At 39.5% G+C, this 22,576-nt stretch overlaps 1 protein-coding gene across 2 annotated transcripts in view; it reads right to left on the reverse strand.

The window, feature by feature from the left end:
- Window positions 1–22,576, reverse strand: part of LOC133636342 (oocyte zinc finger protein XlCOF6.1-like) — a 66,194-nt gene that overhangs the window by 5,575 nt on the left and 38,043 nt on the right. The window contains exons 1-2 of one of the 2 annotated variants that reach the window (XM_062030307.1): window positions 20,730–21,189; window positions 13,001–13,219 (exon numbers count right to left, since the gene is read on the reverse strand). In XM_062030307.1, the coding sequence (XP_061886291.1) occupies window positions 13,001–13,219; window positions 20,730–20,916 (406 nt within the window). In that variant the 5' untranslated portion in view covers window positions 20,917–21,189. Of the gene's footprint in view, window positions 1–13,000; window positions 13,220–20,729; window positions 21,190–22,576 lie in introns of those variants that run through there. The other variant, XM_062030308.1, reaches the window with a different exon arrangement.

The following is a 22,576-nucleotide window of genomic DNA, read 5'->3' on the forward strand; positions in this document are numbered from 1 at the left end:
ATAGAATACTAGAAGAGAACCAATATGGATACACAGCTAATGTTTCAACTTTGATGGCTTTAATTGAAATGACAGAAGAAATGAGCAATGCAATAGATAGTAAAAAATGTGCAGCAGCAGTGTTGTTGGATCTAACTAAAGCATTTGACATAATTAATCACAATATTTTCATCCAAAAACTAGAAGGATATGGCATCAGAGGGTTGGTCTTAAAGGCCTACTGAAATGATTTTTTTTTATTTAAACGGGGATAGCAGATCTATTCTATGTGTCATACTTGATCATTTCGCGATATTGCCATATTTTTGCTGAAAGGATTTAGTATAGAACAACGACGATAAAGATTGCAACTTTTGGTATCTGATAAAAAAAAGGCTTGCCCCTACCGGAAGTAGCGTGACGTAGTCAGTTGAACATATACGCAAAGTTCCCTATTGTTTACAATGATGGCCGCATGAAGTGAGAGAGATTCGGACCGAGAAAGCGACAATTTCCCCATTAATTTGAGCGAGGATGAAAGATTTGTGGATGAGTAAAGTGCAAGTGAAGGACTAGTGGGGAGTTGAAGCTATTCAGATAGGGAAGATGCTGTGAGAGCCGGGGGTGACCTGATATTCAGCTGGGAATGACTACAACAGTAAATAAACACAAGACATATATATACTCTATTAGCCACAACACAACCAGGCTTATATTTAATATGCCACAAATTAATCCTGCATAAAAACACCTGCGTGTTACGCTAGCTCCTAGCTCCTCTGCTAGCTCCTAGCTCCATAGAACACGCCAATACAATTCAAACACCTGATCAACACACACAATCACTCAGCCCAAAAGACCGTTCACCTAACCCAAGGTTCATAAAGCTTATATATTTTTAAAAAGTTACGTACGTGACGCGCACATACGGTCAAGCTATCAAATGTTTAGCAGCCAAGGCTGCATACTCACGGTACCTGATATTCAGCTGGGAATGACTACAACAGTAAATAAACACAAGACATATATATACTCTATTAGCCACAACACAACCAGGCTTATATTTAATATGCCACAAATTAATCCTGCATAAAAACACCTGCGTGTTTGTTATGCTAGCTCCTAGCTCCTATGCTAGCTCCTAGCTCCATAGAACACGCCAATACAATTCAAACACCTGATCAACACACACAATCACTCAGCCCAAAAGACCGTTCACCTAACCCAAGGTTCATAAAGCTTATATATTTAAAAAAAGTTACGTACATACGCAAAAAAAAGTTGCGCACATACGGTCAAGCGATCAAATGTTTAGAAGCCAAAGCTGCATACTCACAGTAGCACGTCTGCGTCTTTGTCATCCAAATCAAAGTAATCCTGGTAAGAGTCTGTGTTGTCCCAGTTCTCTACAGGCGTCTGTGTATCGAAGTCAAACGTCCTCCTGGTTAGAGTCTCTGTTATCCGAGTTCTTCCATCTTGACTGCATCTTTCGGGAATGTAAACAAAGAAGTGCCGGCTGTGTACTGTTGTTGCTGACTACGTTCGAAAAATACGTCCATTTCGCACCGACAACTTTCTTCTTTGCTTGCTCAGCTTCCTTCTCCATAATGCAATGAACATGATTGCAACAGATTCACGAACACAGATGTCCAGAATACTGTGGAATTATGAAATGAAAACAGAGCTTTTTCGTATTGGCTTCAATGTGGAAGGCATACCCGTGTTCGCCGGGCTACGTCACGCGCATACGTCATCCTCAGAGGCGTTTCGAACCGGAAGTTTAGCGGCAAATTTAAAATGTCACTTTATAAGTTAACCCGGCCGTATTGGCATGTGTTATAATGTTAAGATTTCATCATTGATATATAAACTATCAGACTGCGTGGTCGGTAGTAGTGGGTTTCAGTAGGCCTTTAAACTGGATAAGAAGTTATTTAACCAACAGGAAACAATACGTGAAGCTAGGCCAACACACTTCTACAACACTAAATATATCCTGTGGTGTACCTCAGGGATCAATACTAGGACCTACATTATTCAATCTCTATATAGATGACATTTGTAAAGTTACAAAATATTCAAATTTAGTATTATTTGCGGATGATACAACAGTGTTTTGTTCAGGAGAGAACACACAGAAGATAATACAAATAATAACAGAAGAAATGAACACATTAAAAAGATGCTTTGACAATCTTTGACTCTCAGTAAAAGTAAAATAATGCTATTTGGTAACAGTAGAAGAGAAAGTCAGACACAAATAGACGCAATAGAAATTGAAAGAGTACCGTATTTTACGGACTATAAGTCGCAGTTTTTTTCATAGTTTGGCCGGGGGTGTGACTTATACTCAGGAGCGACTTATGTGTGAAATGATTAACACATTAGCGTAAAATATCAAATAATATTATTTATCTCATTCACGTAAGAGACTAGACGTATAAGATTTCATGGGATTTAGCGATTAGGAGTGACAGATTGTTTGGTAAACGTATAGCATGTTCTATATGTTATAGTTATTTGAATGACTCTTACCATAATAAGTTACGTTAACATACCAGTTGGTTATTTATGCCTCATATAACGTACACTTATTCAGCCTGTTGTTCACTATTCTTTATTTATTTTAAATTACCTTTCAAATGTCTATTCTTGGTGTTGGCTTTTATCAAATACATTTCCCCAAAAAATGCGACTTATACTCCAGTGCGACTTATACATGTTTTTTTCTTCTTTATTATGCATTTTCGGCCGGTGCAATTTATACTCCGGAGCGACTTATACTCCGAAAAATACGGTAAATGAAACCAAATGTCTAGGTATAATGATTGATGATAAATTAAACTGGAAATGTCATGTAAAAAATATACAACATAAAGTAGCAAGAAACACGTCAGTAATGAATAAAGCAAAACATGTTCTAGACCAAAAATGACTTCATATTCTCTACTGCTCACTAGTGTTACATATCTGACTTATTGTGTAGAAGTATGGGAAATAAGTACAAAAGTACACTTCATTCATTAACTGTGTTACAAAAAAGATCAGTTATAATAATACATCATGTTGGATATAGACAACATACAAACACTTTATTTATCCAATCACAAATACTGAAATTCCACCCCATAGTGAATTTGCAAACAGCTAAAATGATACACAAAGCAAACTATAACCTGCTAGCCAAGAATGTACAACAATTCTTCTCAAAAAAGAGGAGAAATATAATCTTAAAGAAAAATGTAATTTAAAACATTTGTATGCACGTACAACACTTAAGACCTTCAGTATATCAGTATGTGGAATTAAATGATGGAATGGATGAAGCAAAGCAATCAAACAATGTACTAATATGATACACTTCAAGAAACTCTTCACACTTAAAGTGTTTACAAAGTACAAAGAAGAAGAACCATGATAAACATTCTCAATTTATTTCATCCATCATTCAATTTCTACATCATCTTACTCATCTCACCATATAAAATATAACTTACTTCACTCATTATTATTGATTTATTTTTATTGTGATTACTTATGGAGTATATTGTGAATACATTGAGAACAGGAAGTCAACTAAAGTTTTAGCAACTGTTATGTAAAAGAAAAGGGGTAGGATTAAATAAGCTCTGCTTCTTCCTACTCCTTTTCCAACATGTTGAATAGACAAACTGGAAATTGTGATGTATCATGTTGTATACATGCATGTGTGATGTATCATGTTGTATGCATGCATGTGTGATGTATCATGTTGTATGCATGCATGTGTGATGTATCATGTTGTATGCATACATGTGTGATGTATCATGTTGTATGCATGCATGTGTGATGCATCATGTTGTATGAATGCATGTGTGATGTATCATGTTGTATGCATGCATGTGTGATGTATCATGTTGTATGCATACATGCTTGATGTATCATGTTGTATGCATGCATGTGTGATGTATCATGTTGTATGCATGCGTGATGTATCATGTTGTATGCATGCATGTGTGATGTATCCTGTTGTATGCATGCATGTGTGATGTATCATGTTGTATGCATGCATGTGTGATGTATCATGTTGTATGCATGCATGTGTGATGTATCATGTTGTATGCATACATGTGTGATGTATCATGTTGTATGCATGCATGTGTGATGTACCATGTTGTATGCATGCATGTGTGATGTATCATGTTGTATGCATGCATGTGTGATGCATCATGTTGTATGCATGCATGTGTGATGCATCATGTTGTATGAATGCATGTGTGATGTATCATGTTGTATGCATGCATGTGTGATGTATCATGTTGTATGCATACATGCTTGATGTATCATGTTGTATGCATGCATGTGTGATGTATCATGTTGTATGCATGCGTGATGTATCATGTTGTATGCATACATGCTTGATGTATCATGTTGTATGCATGCATGTGTGATGTATTATGTTATATGCATGCATGTGTGATGTATCATGTTGTATGCATGCATGTGTGATGTATCATGTTGTATGCATGCATGTGAGATGTATCATGTTGTATGCATGCATGTGAGATGTATCATGTTGTATGCATGCATGTGTGATGTATCATGTTGTATGCATGCATGTATGATGTATCACGTTGTATGCATGCATGTGTGATGTATCATGTTGTATGCATGCATGTGTGATGTATCATGTTGTATGCATGCATGTGTGATGTATCATGTTGTATGCATGCATGTGTGATGTATCATGTTGTATGCATGCATGTGTGATGTATCATGTTGTATGCATGCATGTGTGATGTATCATGTTGTATGCATGCATGTTGTATGCTCGCCGGACACGAGGAGGTGGGTGGTGCCGAGGTGCAGCCCGGGCACGAGGATGTGGGCACGTCGTCGGCGAAGCAGGCGTGGAAGCCCTGGGAGGCGTAGTCGCCATGAAAACAAGAGGCGTCGCCCTGGAAGCGGGAGGCTATGACGTCGCCGTGGCAGCAGGAGTCGACGTCGCCGTGGCGGCAGCAGGAGTCGACGTCGCCGTGGCGGCAGCAGGAGTCGACGTCGTTGCCGTGGCAGCAGGAGTCGACATCGCGGCAGCAGGAGTCGCTGTCGTTGCCGTGGCAGCAGGAGTCGCTGTCGTTGCCGCGGCAGCAGGAGTCGCTGTCGTTGCCGCGGCAGCAGGAGCCGCTGTCGTTGCCGCGGCAGCAGGAGTCGCTGTCGTTGCCGTGGGGACAGGTGCTGGTGCGTGAACCAGTCTGGGGTCAGGTGCTGGTGCGTGAACCAGTCTGGGGTCAGGTGCTGGTGCGTGAACCAGTCTGGGGTCAGGTGCTGGTGCGTGAACCAGTCTGGGGTCAGGTGCTGGTGCGTGAACCAGTCTGGGGTCAGGTGCTGGTGCGTGAACCAGAGGCAGAGCAGGCGGCTCGTCTGTCTGCGTGGGCGGAGCCAGAGTCAGAGCAGGCGGCTCGTCTGTCGGCATGGGCGGAGCAGGCAACGGAATATTTGTGGGTGGAGGATGTCTCAGCTGGACTGCTGGGTCGGCTGTAGGGGAAGTCATCACCTGCAGCGCGGTGAGTATACTTCCCAGCTGTCTCTCCAAAGCATCAAGGCGGGCATCAAGGCGGGCATCTTGGCGTTCCGCCATGGCGTTGACGCAAGCCCCAAGAACGCCAAACTGTCTTTCCTGTTGTCCAAGTTGTTCTTCCTGTTGGAGCAATGCCTTTCTTACTGGGTCGGTCTCTGCAGGGTCACGTGTGCTTTGCAGCGCTGGAGCAGGAGGTTGCGGCTTGGCTGGGCGCAGCTGTGCTACCTCCGTAGCACAGCTCCCAGCACTAGCCCCCTCCTCAAGAAGCGGATACCAGACGCGCTCCCTGTGTTCTGGAATCTTCTTTAGGGGCGGGTGGAGGGAGGTCAGGAGGGGGGTAGACTCCTCCCCTCTCGATTGTCCAGAAAGTCTATTGTGCTCCCCAATGGCAGGCGGAGTGTCCTCTGCTGCTTGGGATTGCTTCTCAAGTTCTAGATCAATAAGTACCTTCCGGTACCACTCATCCACCCAAGCAGGACTGAACTTTTCAAGAATTGTCCCGGAAGATGACTGGGCTGGAACAGGAAGTGGAGTAGGCTGAGCAATATGTGGCACGGCAGACAGGGGAGGCGGAGCTTGAGACATATGGGGTGGGGCCAAAGCAACTTGGGGCGGAGCTAGAAAATCAGGTGACTGGGACTGACTAGATTTAGATTTTTTAAAAATGTCCTGATAATGATTAATTGTAGAATTAGTCATTTGTAAATGGCTGACAGAAAGAATTAACAGAATGTATAAAAATGTCTTTGTCTATGACGTCATCACAAATGGACGGGGCAACGTCATCAAGGCGCGTGTCATCAGGGGGCGCCGACGGAATGACGTCATAGCTGCAGTCCCAGTGATTGACAGGCCCGTAGGAAAAGTCTTTGGCAAAGTGATCGATTGCATTACCAGACATTTGAAGAGGGGAATCCTGGGCTGATTGCAGCTGGCTGTGCTCCGGAGGGAAAAGTTGTGGGATTGGTGCGTCTTTGCCGCGAGCCGAAGTCTTCTTTAGTGACCTCCGCTTTCGCTGACGCTTACGAGCGGGCTGACAGCGGACCTCCCCAGGCCAGATGGAGTCCAACGGGACCAGAACACCTCCAGGTCCCCAAATCATCTCATCTGGCGCACAGCGGAGCGTCTCTGCCTCCATCGCTCGGAGGACCAACCACGTACCTTCGTCAACCTCCAACATCATGCTCGCTGCGAGAGAACTTTTTGCTGGCTTCGTACTGTGACTACCGGGTTCGGGTGTTCGTTCTCTCAGAGATGCAGATTGGGCTTCGGACACAGCTTGCAGGTACGAAATGATTTATTGAAGCATAAATCAGAAAATAAACACGTGCTCATAGCACTTAAAGTACAAAACCAAAAGACTACCGTGGGAGCTAGCAAGCCAAAATAGCCTAGTGTGAAAACTAGTCGCTAAAGAGCAGGAAACAAAAGTCGTCAACTGTTGTGTGAACACAAACTACGAAGCCAGACCGACTGGCTGGGGAGGCAGGCTTTAAATAATAATGTCAATCATGAAAAACAGGTGCGCGTCGGGGACACCCGCGGCAGGTGAAAATAATCAGTAACTATGGTAACCAAACTGAGAAGTGCTTAAACAGGAACTACAAAGAGATCAAGACTAACAGAAAAACACAAGTGACTAGAAAACGTAAACAGAAATATGATCCGGGCAGCGGATCATAACACATTCAAGGCCTAAACATATCCACATATATATGGTGTATGGTGACATGGACTAAACATATCCACATATATATGGTGTATGGTGACATGGACTAAACATATCCACATATATATGGTGTATCGTGACATGGACTAAACATATCCACATATATATGGTGTATCGTGACATGGCCTAAACATATCCACATATATATGGTGTATCGTGACATGGCCTAAACATATCCACATATATATGGTGTATCGTGACATGGACTAAACATATCCACATATATATGGTGTATCGTGACATGGACTAAACATATCCACATATATATGGTGTATGGTGACATGGACTAAACATATCCACATATATATGGTGTATCGTGACATGGACTAAACATATCCACATATATATGGTGTATCGTGACATGGACTAAACATATCCACATATATATGGTGTATCGTGACATGGACTAAACATATCCACATATATATGGTGTATCGTGACATGGACTAAACATATCCACATATATATGGTGTATCGTGACATGGACTAAACATATCCACATATATATGGTGTATCATGACATGGCCTAAACATATCCACATATATATGGTGTATCGTAACATGGACTAAACATATCCACATATATATGGTGTATCGTGACATGGACTAAACATATCCACATATATATGGTGTATCGTGACATGGACTAAACATATCCACATATATATGGTGTATCGTGACATGGCCTAAACATATCCACATGTATATGGTGTATCGTGACATGGCCTAAACATATCCACATATATATGGTGTATCGTGACATGGACTAAACATCCATCCATCCATCCATCCATTTTCTACCGCTTATTCCCTTTGGGATCGCGGGGGGCGCTGGAGCCTATCTCAGCTACAATCGGGCGGAAGGCGGGGTACACCCTGGACAAGTCGCCACCTCATCGCAGGGCCAACACAGATAGACAGACAACATTCACACTCACATTCACACACTAGGGCCAATTTAGTGTTGCCAATCAACCTATCCCAAGGTGCATGTCTTTGGAGGTGGGAGGAAGCCGGAGTACCCGGAGGGAACCCACGCAGTCACGGGGAGGACATGCAAACTCCACACAGAAAGATCCCGAGGCCGGGATTGAACTCACGACTACACAGGACCTTCGTATTGTGAGGCAGACGCACTAACCCCTCTGCCACCGTGTTGCTTTGGCCTAAACATATCCACATATATATGGTGTATCGTGACATGGCCTAAACATATCCACATATATATGGTGTATCGTGACATGGCCTAAACATATCCACATATATATGGTGTATCGTGACATGGCCTAAACATATCCACATATATATGGTGTATCGTGACATGGACTAAACATATCCACATATATATAGTGTATCGTGACATGGCCTAAACATATCCACATATATATGGTGTATCGTGACATGGCCTAAACATATCCACATATATATGGTGTATCGTGACATGGACTAAACATATCCACATATATATGGTGTATCGTGACATGGCCTAAACATATCCACATATATATGGTGTATGGTGACATGGCCTAAACATATCCACATATATATGGTGTATCGTGACATGGCCTAAACATATCCACATATATATGGTGTATCGTGGCATGGCCTAAACATATCCACATATATATGGTGTATCGTGACATGGCCTAAACATATCCACATATATATGGTGTATCGTGACATGGCCTAAACATATCCACATATATATGGTGTATCGTGACATGGCCTAAACATATCCACATATATATGGTGTATCGTGACATGGCCTAAACATATCCACATATATATGGTGTATCGTGACATGGCCTAAACATATCCACATATATATGGTGTATCGTGACATGGCCTAAACATATCCACATATATATGGTGTATGGTGACATGGACTAAACATATCCACATATATATGGTGTATCGTGACATGGACTAAACATATCCACATATATATGGTGTATCGTGACATGGCCTAAACATATCCACATATATATGGTGTATCGTGACATGGCCTAAACATATCCACATATATATGGTGTATCGTGACATGGACTAAACATATCCACATATATATGGTGTATCGTGACATGGCCTAAACATATCCACATATATATGGTGTATCGTGACATGGCCTAAACATATCCACATATATATGGTGTATCGTGACATGGCCTAAACATATCCACATATATATGGTGTATCGTGACATGGCCTAAACATATCCATATATATATGGTGTATCGTGACATGGCCTAAACATATCCACATATATATGGTGTATGGTGACATGGACTAAACATATCCACATATATATGGTGTATCGTGACATGGACTAAACATATCCACATATATATGGTGTATCGTGACATGGCCTAAACATATCCACATATATATGGTGTATCGTGACATGGACTAAACATATCCACATATATATGGTGTATCGTGACATGGACTAAACATATCCACATATATATGGTGTATCGTGACATGGCCTAAACATATCCACATATATATGGTGTATCGTGACATGGACTAAACATATCCACATATATATGGTGTATGGTGACATGGACTAAACATATCCACATATATATGGTGTATCGTGACATGGACTAAACATATCCACATATATATGGTGTATCGTGACATGGCCTAAACATATCCACATATATATGGTGTATCGTGACATGGACTAAACATATCCACATATATATGGTGTATCGTGACATGGACTAAACATATCCACATATATATGGTGTATCGTGACATGGCCTAAACATATCCACATATATATGGTGTATCGTGACATGGCCTAAACATATCCACATATATATGGTGTATCGTGACATGGACTAAACATATCCACATATATATGGTGTATCGTGACATGGCCTAAACATATCCACATATATATGGTGTATGGTGACATGGCCTAAACATATCCACATATATATGGTGTATCGTGACATGGCCTAAACATATCCACATATATATGGTGTATCGTGACATGGCCTAAACATATCCACATATATATGGTGTATCGTGACATGGCCTAAACATATCCACATATATATGGTGTATCGTGACATGGCCTAAACATATCCACATATATATGGTGTATCGTGACATGGCCTAAACATATCCACATATATATGGTGTATCGTGACATGGCCTAAACATATCCACATATATATGGTGTATCGTGACATGGCCTAAACATATCCACATATATATGGTGTATCGTGACATGGCCTAAACATATCCACATATATATGGTGTATGGTGACATGGACTAAACATATCCACATATATATGGTGTATCGTGACATGGACTAAACATATCCACATATATATGGTGTATCGTGACATGGCCTAAACATATCCACATATATATGGTGTATCGTGACATGGCCTAAACATATCCACATATATATGGTGTATCGTGACATGGACTAAACATATCCACATATATATGGTGTATCGTGACATGGCCTAAACATATCCACATATATATGGTGTATCGTGACATGGCCTAAACATATCCACATATATATGGTGTATCGTGACATGGCCTAAACATATCCACATATATATGGTGTATCGTGACATGGCCTAAACATATCCACATATATATGGTGTATCGTGACATGGCCTAAACATATCCACATATATATGGTGTATGGTGACATGGACTAAACATATCCACATATATATGGTGTATCGTGACATGGACTAAACATATCCACATATATATGGTGTATCGTGACATGGCCTAAACATATCCACATATATATGGTGTATCGTGACATGGACTAAACATATCCACATATATATGGTGTATCGTGACATGGACTAAACATATCCACATATATATGGTGTATCGTGACATGGCCTAAACATATCCACATATATATGGTGTATCGTGACATGGACTAAACATATCCACATATATATGGTGTATGGTGACATGGACTAAACATATCCACATATATATGGTGTATCGTGACATGGCCTAAACATATCCACATATATATGGTGTATCGTGACATGGCCTAAACATATCCACATATATATGGTGTATCGTGACATGGACTAAACATATCCACATATATATGGTGTATGGTGACATGGACTAAACATATCCACATATATATGGTGTATCGTGACATGGACTAAACATATCCACATATATATGGTGTATGGTGACATGGACTAAACATATCCACATATATATGGTGTATCGTGACATGGCCTAAACATATCCACATATATATGGTGTATCGTGACATGGACTAAACATATCCACATATATATGGTGTATCGTGACATGGCCTAAACATATCCACATATATATGGTGTATCGTGACATGGACTAAACATATCCACATATATATGGTGTATCGTGACATGGCCTAAACATATCCACATATATATGGTGTATCGTGACATGGACTAAACATATCCACATATATATGGTGTATCGTGACATGGACTAAACATATCCACATATATATGGTGTATCGTGACATGGCCTAAACATATCCACATATATATGGTGTATCGTGACATGGCCTAAACATATCCACATATATATGGTGTATCGTGACATGGACTAAACATATCCACATATATATGGTGTATGGTGACATGGACTAAACATATCCACATATATATGGTGTATCGTGACATGGACTAAACATATCCACATATATATGGTGTATCGTGACATGGACTAAACATATCCACATATATATGGTGTATCGTGACATGGACTAAACATATCCACATATATATGGTGTATCGTGACATGGCCTAAACATATCCACATATATATGGTGTATGGTGACATGGACTAAACATATCCACATATATATGGTGTATCGTGACATGGCCTAAACATATCCACATATATATGGTGTATCGTGACATGGCCTAAACATATCCACATATATATGGTGTATCGTGACATGGACTAAACATATCCACATATATATGGTGTATGGTGACATGGACTAAACATATCCACATATATATGGTGTATCGTGACATGGCCTAAACATATCCACATATATATGGTGTATCGTGACATGGACTAAACATATCCACATATATATGGTGTATCGTGACATGGACTAAACATATCCACATATATATGGTGTATCGTGACATGGCCTAAACATATCCACATATATATGGTGTATCGTGACATGGCCTAAACATATCCACATATATATGGTGTATCGTGACATGGACTAAACATATCCACATATATATGGTGTATGGTGACATGGACTAAACATATCCACATATATATGGTGTATCGTGACATGGACTAAACATATCCACATATATATGGTGTATCGTGACATGGACTAAACATATCCACATATATATGGTGTATCGTGACATGGACTAAACATATCCACATATATATGGTGTATCGTGACATGGCCTAAACATATCCACATATTAATAAAAGGCCATATTGCCCAGCCCTAGTTAGAATGTGATTTTTTTTTTAAAATATATTCACCCTCATGTCTTTTATAATGATTGTGAACGATAGAAACAATTCCCCCCAAAAAAGTGCAGTTCCCCTCTAAATTGCAATGATTAGATTTAAGACTTAAAGTGTATGAGCATGAAGTGATGAAGCCTACTTGGATGAGTGTTCTAAGACAAAGTGAACAGTCCAGTTGTGATGGATTGAATGCCCTGAGAATAAAATGATATGTGCTTACTTGGACTGTGATGAAGCTGTGAGGATTCAGGTGCTTTGTCTTCATGCTCTTCAGTCTTCACAGAGACAACAGTCAGTGGAAACTTGCTGACATCATCCTCCTCCTGCCCTACAACACACTCTTCCTCCTGAGTGATCCACACTTCCTTCTCTTCCTCTTTCATGTGGGGGGGCTGTGGATCCTCCTCATCATATTCAATGTGAGGGGGCTGCTGGACGTCTGTTGGGTAAATAAGTAAATAAGATAAAGAGAGAATATAAATAGTTTTGGACTGACACTGTTAACACAACATTATTTGCGTTCTTCTGTGTGTTGTGTTAAAAGTGTGTAGCAAAACAACCAATAAAAATGCGGGAAATACCTCCTTTTGTCCCAGTAACTACAATTAATTCAAAAGTGAGTACAAAAACAGACTTGGAAATTTGATGGGGGCAATTTGAAAAGTTTTTATAAGTACGAGGCAGCATTGATTGAGGCATTCTTAACTTTACACTCACTGATGTAAAGTGTGTAAATATTTTATTCTGTATACGGTCTATGACACCTAAACTTTATCTCTAAACTCAACCACAATCTTGTAATGACATAGTCATCACCATAACTTCAATATCATGGAAATAAAAAATCGAATTCCAAAATCACTTAAAAAAACATTCATGGTAAGTTTTTGTCATCATGCAGAATACTTTTTTGTGGTCATTTTGTTGGCTGGGCCAAAAGGAACTTTTAACAAAACATGTTTTACTATGTGGTGTTTTATGGAGTATCTCCATCAACAATTGCTCTTTAGGAATTGGAGACCATCTACGACACGCTGAAGGAAAGTCAGTCACCTTTATGTTCTTTTAATAATTCAACTGATGACTACTTTGGTTATTGAAAATAAATGTTTACTTTCATTTATTGTTGCATGTAAGTCAGAATCAGGAAGTGAAATTATAACTTTAATTAGATTTGATTACAGTGTAAAATGTATTTGGTGAGTGTGTGAGTTTTGTGTAAACATGTTGATACAGGTTTACATCTTCTTGGGGATTGGAACACAGCTATGTCCTGAAAGGATGCACCCATTTTTAAAACCTTCACTAAGCTGTGCCACCAACATTGTCTCACTTAGCTCATTAAGCAAACTACCAGGGTGAGTGAGTCCTTTTAAACCTTCATAGACCTCGTTGTTACTTCTGACCAGTCTAAGATCACCACAAGTGGAACTACTGTATGCGGCTTAAAGGCCTACTGAAAGCCACTACTACCGACCACGCAGTCTGATAGTTTATATATCAATGATGAAATCTTAACATTGCAACACATGCCAATACGGCCGGGTTAACTTATAAAGTGACATTTAAAATTTCCCGGGAAATATCCGGCTGAAACGTCGCGGTATGATGACGTATATGCGCGTGACGAAGTCAGAGTAACGGAAGTTATGGTACCCCGTAGAATCCTATACAAAAAGCTCTGTTTTCATTTCATAATTCCACAGTATTCTGGACATCTTTTGCAATTTGTTTAATGAACAATGAAGGCTGCAAAGAAGACAGTTGTAGGTGGGATCGGTGTATTAGCAGCGGACTACAGCAACACAACCAGGAGGACTTTGTTGGAGAGCAGACGCGCTAGCCGCGACCTCACCTTGACTTCCTACGTCTCCGGGCCGCCAAACGCATCGGGTGAAGTCCTTCGTCCTTCTGCCGATCGCTGGAACGCAGGTGAGCACGGGTGTTGATGAGCAGATGAGGGCTGGCTGGCGTAGGTGGAGAGCTAATGTTTTAGCATAGCTCTGTGCGGTCCGGTTGCTAAGTTAGCTTCAATGGCGTCGTTAGCACAGCAATATTAACCTTCACCAGCCTGGAAAGCATTAACCGTGTATTTACATGTCCACGGTTTAATAGTATTGTTGATTTTCTATCTATCCTTCCAGTCAGGGGTTTATTTTTCTGTTTCTATATGCAGTTAAAGCACGATGCTATCACGTTAGCTCGTAGCTAAAGCATTTCGCCGATGTATTGTCGTGGAGATAAAAGGTACTGAATGTCCATTTCGCGTTCTCGACTCTCATTTTCAAGAGGATATAGTATCCCAGGTGGTTTAAAATACAAATCCGTGATCCACAATAGAAAAAGGAGAGAGTGTGGAATCCAATGAGCCAGCTTGTACCTAAGTTACGGTCAGAGCGAAAAAAGATACGTCCATCACTGCCTCTCAAGTCCTTCACTGTAACGTTCCTCATCCACGAATCTTTCATCCTCGCTCAAATTAATGGGGTAATCGTCACTTTCTCGGTCCGAATCTCTCTCGCTCCATTGTAAACAACGGGGAATTGTGAGGAATACTAGCTCCTGTGACGTCACGCTACTTCCGGTACAGGCAAGGCTTTTTTTTTATCAGCGAGCAAAAGTTGCGAACTTTATCGTCGATTTTCTCTACTAAATCCTTTCAGCAAAAATATGGCAATATCGCGAAATGATCAAGTATGACACATAGAATGGATCTGCTATTCCCGTTTAAATAAAAAAAAATCATTTCAGTAGGCCTTTAAGCGATCATTCCATCATTTTCTGTACCCATAAAAAACATAGAACCGAGGCTGACGGCCACAAAACAAGCAAAGCTACAATCCTTAAGACCTAGACTAGCAAGGCTTTCAATGACAAACTGGCACATTAAGACTCGCCTGGTACTTGCAAGTACCCAGGTTTTTGGGTCAATTCCTAACCTCAGAAAAGTAGATAACTTCACAGTCAAAGTGGGTGACAATAATATAACAAACAAAAATAAGATGACCTATCTTAGCTGCATGGTAGAGACTAATCTCTCTAGTGAAAAAATGACTACTAAGGTAGTCAAAGAATCAACCGACAAATTCTGTTCTTACTAGTGTTGTCCCGATACCAATATTTTGGTAGCGGGACCTGTACCAAAATGTATTTCGATACTTTTTGATACTTTTCTAAATAGAAAGGACCACAACAAAGTGCATTATTGGCTTTATTTTAACAAAAAGTCTTCGGGTACATTAAACATATGTTCCTTATTGCAAGTTTGTCCAAAAATAAAATAGTGAACTTACTAGACAACTTGTCTTTTAGTAGGAAGTAAACAAACAAAAGCTCCTAATTTAGTCTGCTGACATATGCAGTAACATATTGTGTCATTTATCTACCTATTAGTTTGTCAAAATTATTAAGGCCAAGTGGTAGAAAATGGATTATTAATCTACTTCTTCATTTACTGTTAATATCTGCTTATTTTCTGTTTTAACATGTGCTATCTACACTTCTGTTAAAATGTAATAATCACTTATTCTTCTGTTGTTTGATACTAACATTAGTTTTGGATGATACCACAAATTTGGGTATCAGTCTGATACCAAGTAGTTACAGGATCATACATTGGTCATATTCAAGGTCCTCATGTGTCCAGGGACATATTTACTGACTTTATAAACCTAATTTAATTTTTTTTAAACAAAAGAATATGTTTTGATGCCAAAAAATATTGATATAATCATAGAAGTAGTACTTTTTACAGGCGGTATAGTACCAAATATGATTCATTAGTATCGCGGTACTACACCAATACCGGTATACCGTACAACCCTAGTTCTTACTCCGTAGGATCACACCGCTGGTGGATAAAAATAAATTCAAGACTCTAACACAAGCGCTCATTTAACCCCACTTTAAATACGGAGTTCATGTTTGGTACCGTGACGCCTTAAAAGCCCTGAAAAACAAACTCCAGACAGCCAAAACAAAATGATTGGGCTTCTACTGAACCGTCCATCTCGGGCTCACCTTTCCGCCAACCATTTCAGAGTACAGCTTCTTGCAGTTGGTCTGGTGTACAAGATACACCATACCACTAAAATACGCATGTATTGCAACTACCCTGAGGTAGTTGTACAAATCACATTCAACCCAGATTTCACTACGAAAAAGGTTCTAAATCGTTTTCCTGCTATCCCACCAAAATGTGTAAGTCCCTATCAAAAAGCGAAGACATTACAGGTTGCGGCTACTCGTAACTGGGACTATACAAAGCCTTTTGCTTATTGTAAATTATAATTTCATTTAGTTTCTTGCAGTATATTTGTATTTTAAATGCTAATTTCTACATAGTAATGTGAGTTAAATCATATTTCCACTGAAACCATCTCAGGCTTTCTTGTAGCAGCAGGGTTTCCCGCAGCGTTTTGTTGTTAAGGCGGCCGCCTTAACAACAAAGAGCCACCGCCTAAACTAACGTCTTAACAGGATCTCCAGCCACAGGTGTGCATTTAAAAAACTATTACTGTCCCCAAGCAAACGCATACACTGAGTGTCATACGCATGCCAAAATACTGGGGGCGCTGTAGCCTAGGACTTAAGACCATTTCAGCCAATCAGAAACATCCAAAACGTCATTTCCGGAGGCGGCATATAGCAAAAATGGCGGGTCACGGCAAGAAAGAATTATCTATGTGGACTGACAGAGAAGTAGAGCTACTTTTAAGCATCGTTTTGGAGCTTAAAGTTAACAAAACTCAACAAAGTGTTGACTGGGAAACTTGCCAGTATGGTGACATTCGTACCCTATTTTGGAACGGTACAGACATGGAGGGACATCTTAGGAATTTCCTCATCGAAAAGAGGACATGACAAAAACAACTATCGACACTAAACTGAAAGTGATTGGTGGAAAGTACAGACAAGCAGTGGACGCAGGTGGAAGAAGAAGTGGTCACGCTAGAGTTGTTTTGCTGTACTTCCAACTATGCCAGCAGACCTGGGGCGCTTCTCCATCAACTACATCCATTCCATTTGGAATAGAAACATCAGATATTGACAAGCTCTCACAGGAGTTGGGATTCTTCATTCACCCTTGACAGCCTGGTCACAGACAAAGATATGCCCAATGATGTACAAGAGCAGCAAGATTCCAATAGGAGCAATCCACAATCTTCTGTGGTGAAAGAGAGAAGAGCTCTACTTCAGGTATGTGGGCGCTAACTTCATTGCTAGGAAGTAATATTGTTAAAAGGCAGATAGATGGGGCATCAAAACATTTTGATATGAACTGCACTGCAATTCCAAATGCTCTCAGATGACCACTTTCAACAATGTGGAATCATATTTGTCTGAATATGATCATTGTTTGACAACAGTGTGACAAAAATACTTGCTTTGGAATCAGAAGTCAAGATGGCAAGCATATATTAAAGTTCAGCTGTTTTACATGTATTTAAATAGGCTTGTATTAAAAATGCTTTGAATAGTTTATTGTAATAAATAATATTGAGTTAAGTAAAACTGCAGTTGCATTAAAATAGTTTTTTCTGTCAAAATTAAAATAGCTGTAAGTGTTTTATTGACACACATTATTTCCTGACGATGTTGAGGGTCATTTGACATGTTGTAAATAACATGTCACTATCTTACACCTGTGCTAAAGTGGCTTTATCCCAAATAATGTATTAATGATTATTGAATGTCATTTTGTAAAAATCCTTATAATTTTTTTTTTCACGAGGCAAAACTCAACAGCCTCAAGCAGGACAGACTAAAATGAAAACTTCCAATGGAGACAAAGTTGCTGAATGCAGTAGAAGAATACGTCCAGATAAAGAAGAGACTTCTGGACATGATGGAGACATCAGAGAAGCAATCGTCTGACAATTTAGACAAACTAACCTCAAATTACTTAGTCAAAATATTGACTTACTAAGTCATAATAATGACATACTTAGTATCTCAGGTAACTCGGACTGTTTTGTGTTTTGTTTGTACTTTACGGGAAAAATATGGAGATATATATCGTATATCGCCATTCTGCAAATGGAGCGGAAAACACAACTAAAAATTGTAGGCTTCTTTATTTCTCTAATATTTGTATTTATTATAAGATATTGTTATTTGGTTATTTTTTAATAAACAATGTGTTCAATGTAATCAGAGTCTGTCGTCTATTGGCCCCCCCAGGCTGTGGTGGCAGCGATGAGGTGGAGACGTGATGGCGAGAGGCCGAGTTACACTGTTCCTTACACCCACCTCCTTCCCGCCCGCCTATCCCGGGCGACGCCCCCTCCCACCACCTTAACTAACACATTTTCTGGGGGAAACATTGAGCAGTGAATGTGTACCGTGATGAAAGTGTAGCCTTTCCTATGCAAACTTCTCATAACTCCTTCAATCAATCAATCACACATTGTTACAAACTGAGAGGAACATCAACATCAAACTGTCTCCTTTTCATGAAGAATGTAAATGAAAGCATTGCATCATCCCCACAAGACAAAGCATCTTCCTATTAAGTTCAAGTTAAAGTACCGGTACCAATGATTGTCACACACACACACACACACACACACACACACACTAGGCGTGGCAAAATTATTCTCTGCATTTGACCCCTCACCCTTGATCACCCCCTGGGAGGAGAGGGGAGCAGTGAGCAGCAGCGGTGGCCGCGCCCAGGAATCATTTTTGGTGATTGAACCCCCAATTACAACCCTTAATACTGAGTGCCAAGCAGGGAGGTAATGGCTCCCATTTTTATAGTCTTTGGTATGACTCGGCCGGGGTTTGAACTCACAACCTACCCATCTCAGAGCGGACACTCTAACCCAGGCCTGGGCAATTATTTTGACTCAGGGGCCACATTTAGAGAAAAAAATGTGTCTGGGGGCCGGTATTTGTATTTTTAGGACCACTAATACAAAACCTCACAATAATGTCTGATTGAATGCTAAAAACGCCTGAAAAAACGGAATGGAATTTAAAAAATGGTTACTGAATGAGACACCCAAAATGTACATGAAAATAAAGAACGTGGGATTTACAATATTAACTATGAAGAATAAAACACTGAATATTGACAACATATGAACGTCACACCCCCTCTCCATCCACATATTTTACAATCAAGCAAAATGCAACAAACACAGCGAAATATGAACACGAAGGGTAAAAAAAACAAACACTTACAATCTGATATATCTGATATATTACTAAGCTATAGAACTTTGTTGTGAAAATCTTCTTCCGCGTCTGTCCCTGACACCCACATTTCAGGAAACACTCTGTGGAAACGCTCCCCGCCCACACTGCTTGGTGCCTCGTCTGAGCTGCTGTGACTTAGATGACCATAGTAACTAATTACATGACCACAGTAACTAATTAGATTACCATAGTAACTAATTAGAATGCCATAGTAACTAATTAGATTACCATTGTAACTAATTAGAATACCATAGTAACTAATTAGATTACCATAGTAACTAATTAGAATACCATAGTAACTAATTAGATTACCATAGTAACTAATTAGATGACCATAGTAACTAATTAGAATACCATAGTAACTGGTATATCATGCAAAAGCGCAGATTCCAACCATTGAAATACTTTGTATAGGGCTTTGGAAAACCAGGAATAATGAACTCAAACTTGAATTTCCAGGAAAACCAGAATTTTCATACATTTAAAAAACAAATGTATGGAATGTTTAAGTTTAATATCTAACTTAAACTTAGATATTTAAGTTTCCATCTTAAATATCTAAAAAATTATTTGGGAATGTCCGGCGGGCCATATTGAAAAGCTTAACGGGCCGCATGTGGCCCCCGGGCCTTAATTTGCCCAGGTCTGCTCTAACCACTAGGCCACTGATTGACCATCTATTGAAGAAAGGTGTTAATAATCATATATGAAGTTAATAAATATGTGAGAGTAAGAAGTCAACAAACCTGATCTGTGTAACACAACTTGATGTTTCTTGAAAACAGCGTCCAGTAGTTGATAGTTCTCCTCTTTTGTTCTAGAAAGTTCCGCCTCGTATTCTGCTATCATTCTTTCTAACACTACAAATATGTCTTCAACGGCAGCAGTTAGTCGCTGATCCACCAACGCTCTCAACATGTGTAATGTAGACATTTTCACACAATCACAACACTTTACTCTCACACTTGATCTCTACTTAGCGATGTGTTGATAACTTCTGTTAGCAGCTAACAAGCTAAGCTAACTAACAATAAACGAGCACGAGATCCAGCAAAGTGCTTCAAGCACATCGAGACGCTTCTATCCTTAAATGAAGACTCAAAGATGTATTTTATACGACGTAAATATTTCAAACTGGAGAAGAAATAATAAGACTGACTTATTAGCGTCCTTCTGGCTTCTTTCTGCGTCAATGTGCTTTCACGACAGTTGGCACGCTTGACGTTACAAGACGGTTCTGCTCTCGCCTATGACTGCTCTGCTCTCGCGAGATGTGTCATGCGCAGAAGACTCAAAGCTTTGTAGTAAATCAGGAGCGTGATCACTTTTTGATTTTCTGATTTATTTTGCATTATTGACTTTGTTACAAGTGTTGTTTGTAATAAAATCATTAATTGTATTATTTTGTTGTAATTGTTTCACTAACTAAAATGATGTATATATTGTTGTATTATTCACCAATATAACGATACATTTTGGTCCTGTGTTTTATTCTGATGATAATGAAAAATGAGGTAAAAGGCAAAGTGAAAGTGAAACTAAGCTACTGCCTCTCGCCTACACGTCAATTTATCGTGCGGTAGCCAAAAGTCACCAGTAGATGGCAGTACAGTATTGTAAAGTCCTACATATAGTACCATTGAAATGTTGCTGCTCATATTAATAAAACACAAAATCCTTTATTTTTGACAAAATACCTCTAGTAGTGATACAAATGTGCTCTGGCAAAAATAATCTTATTTCCTTTGTTTGGCTTGAAAGAAGCTGTGAAAATAAACATGACAAAAATTATGTAAATCTCCGCCATTTTAGGTTTTTTTTTAAAGTTCTCAGGAAGAAAAAAAGGTTGTAGATGATGTGAAAGGACCAAATCCTCTGTTTAATAATAATACGAATAATAATAATCAATGTTATTTATGAGGTGCCTTTCTAGAGACGATACAAACATTACAACATTGAACAATATAAAACAGAAAATGTCAGTTTAGACAAGAAACTAGAAATAGCTGAAATGAAAGTGAATAAGCATTCTGGAATAAGTGTGTTCTTGATTTGAAAAGGCTAAATGAGTCCATATTGTGGAAGACTTGCTGTTCCAAAAATATGGAGGGTCAAATGGGACAAAAACTAAACAAATAAATACATCTTTAAATAATTACTTAAATGTGATAATTCATTACAAATGGAATTAAATACATAAATGTATTTTATCTTTCAAACTCAGCCATCAAAGTCAGTGGGCGGGTCCTAACATCTGATTGGTTCCACCGACCAGAGAGAATAGCGGTTGATATCTTCGTCCAAAGTGAGGAAATTGTTACATCTTTGTAACTGTTTTGGACTTATGTTTGAATGTTTTCTGTATGTGGTATATAAGTTCCCGTCCTGTGCCCTTATTTGGTGTTTTTCACTTCCTCGTGCTGTTCACAGGCTTCCACACCAGCTGCCTGATATGCAACCGGGACACACCTGTATCATGTTGCCAATCAGTCTTTTTTGTTTAGACACTTAAGATGGCAGGAAAACTAATAACCCAGGTTCCAGATTTAGCCCAATAAGAACCACATGAAATTATAGCCAAAAGTCACTAAAG

Source organism: Entelurus aequoreus, linkage group LG20 (genome assembly GCF_033978785.1).
Source record: "Entelurus aequoreus isolate RoL-2023_Sb linkage group LG20, RoL_Eaeq_v1.1, whole genome shotgun sequence".
In the NCBI taxonomy this organism is placed as follows: domain Eukaryota; kingdom Metazoa; phylum Chordata; class Actinopteri; order Syngnathiformes; family Syngnathidae; genus Entelurus; species Entelurus aequoreus.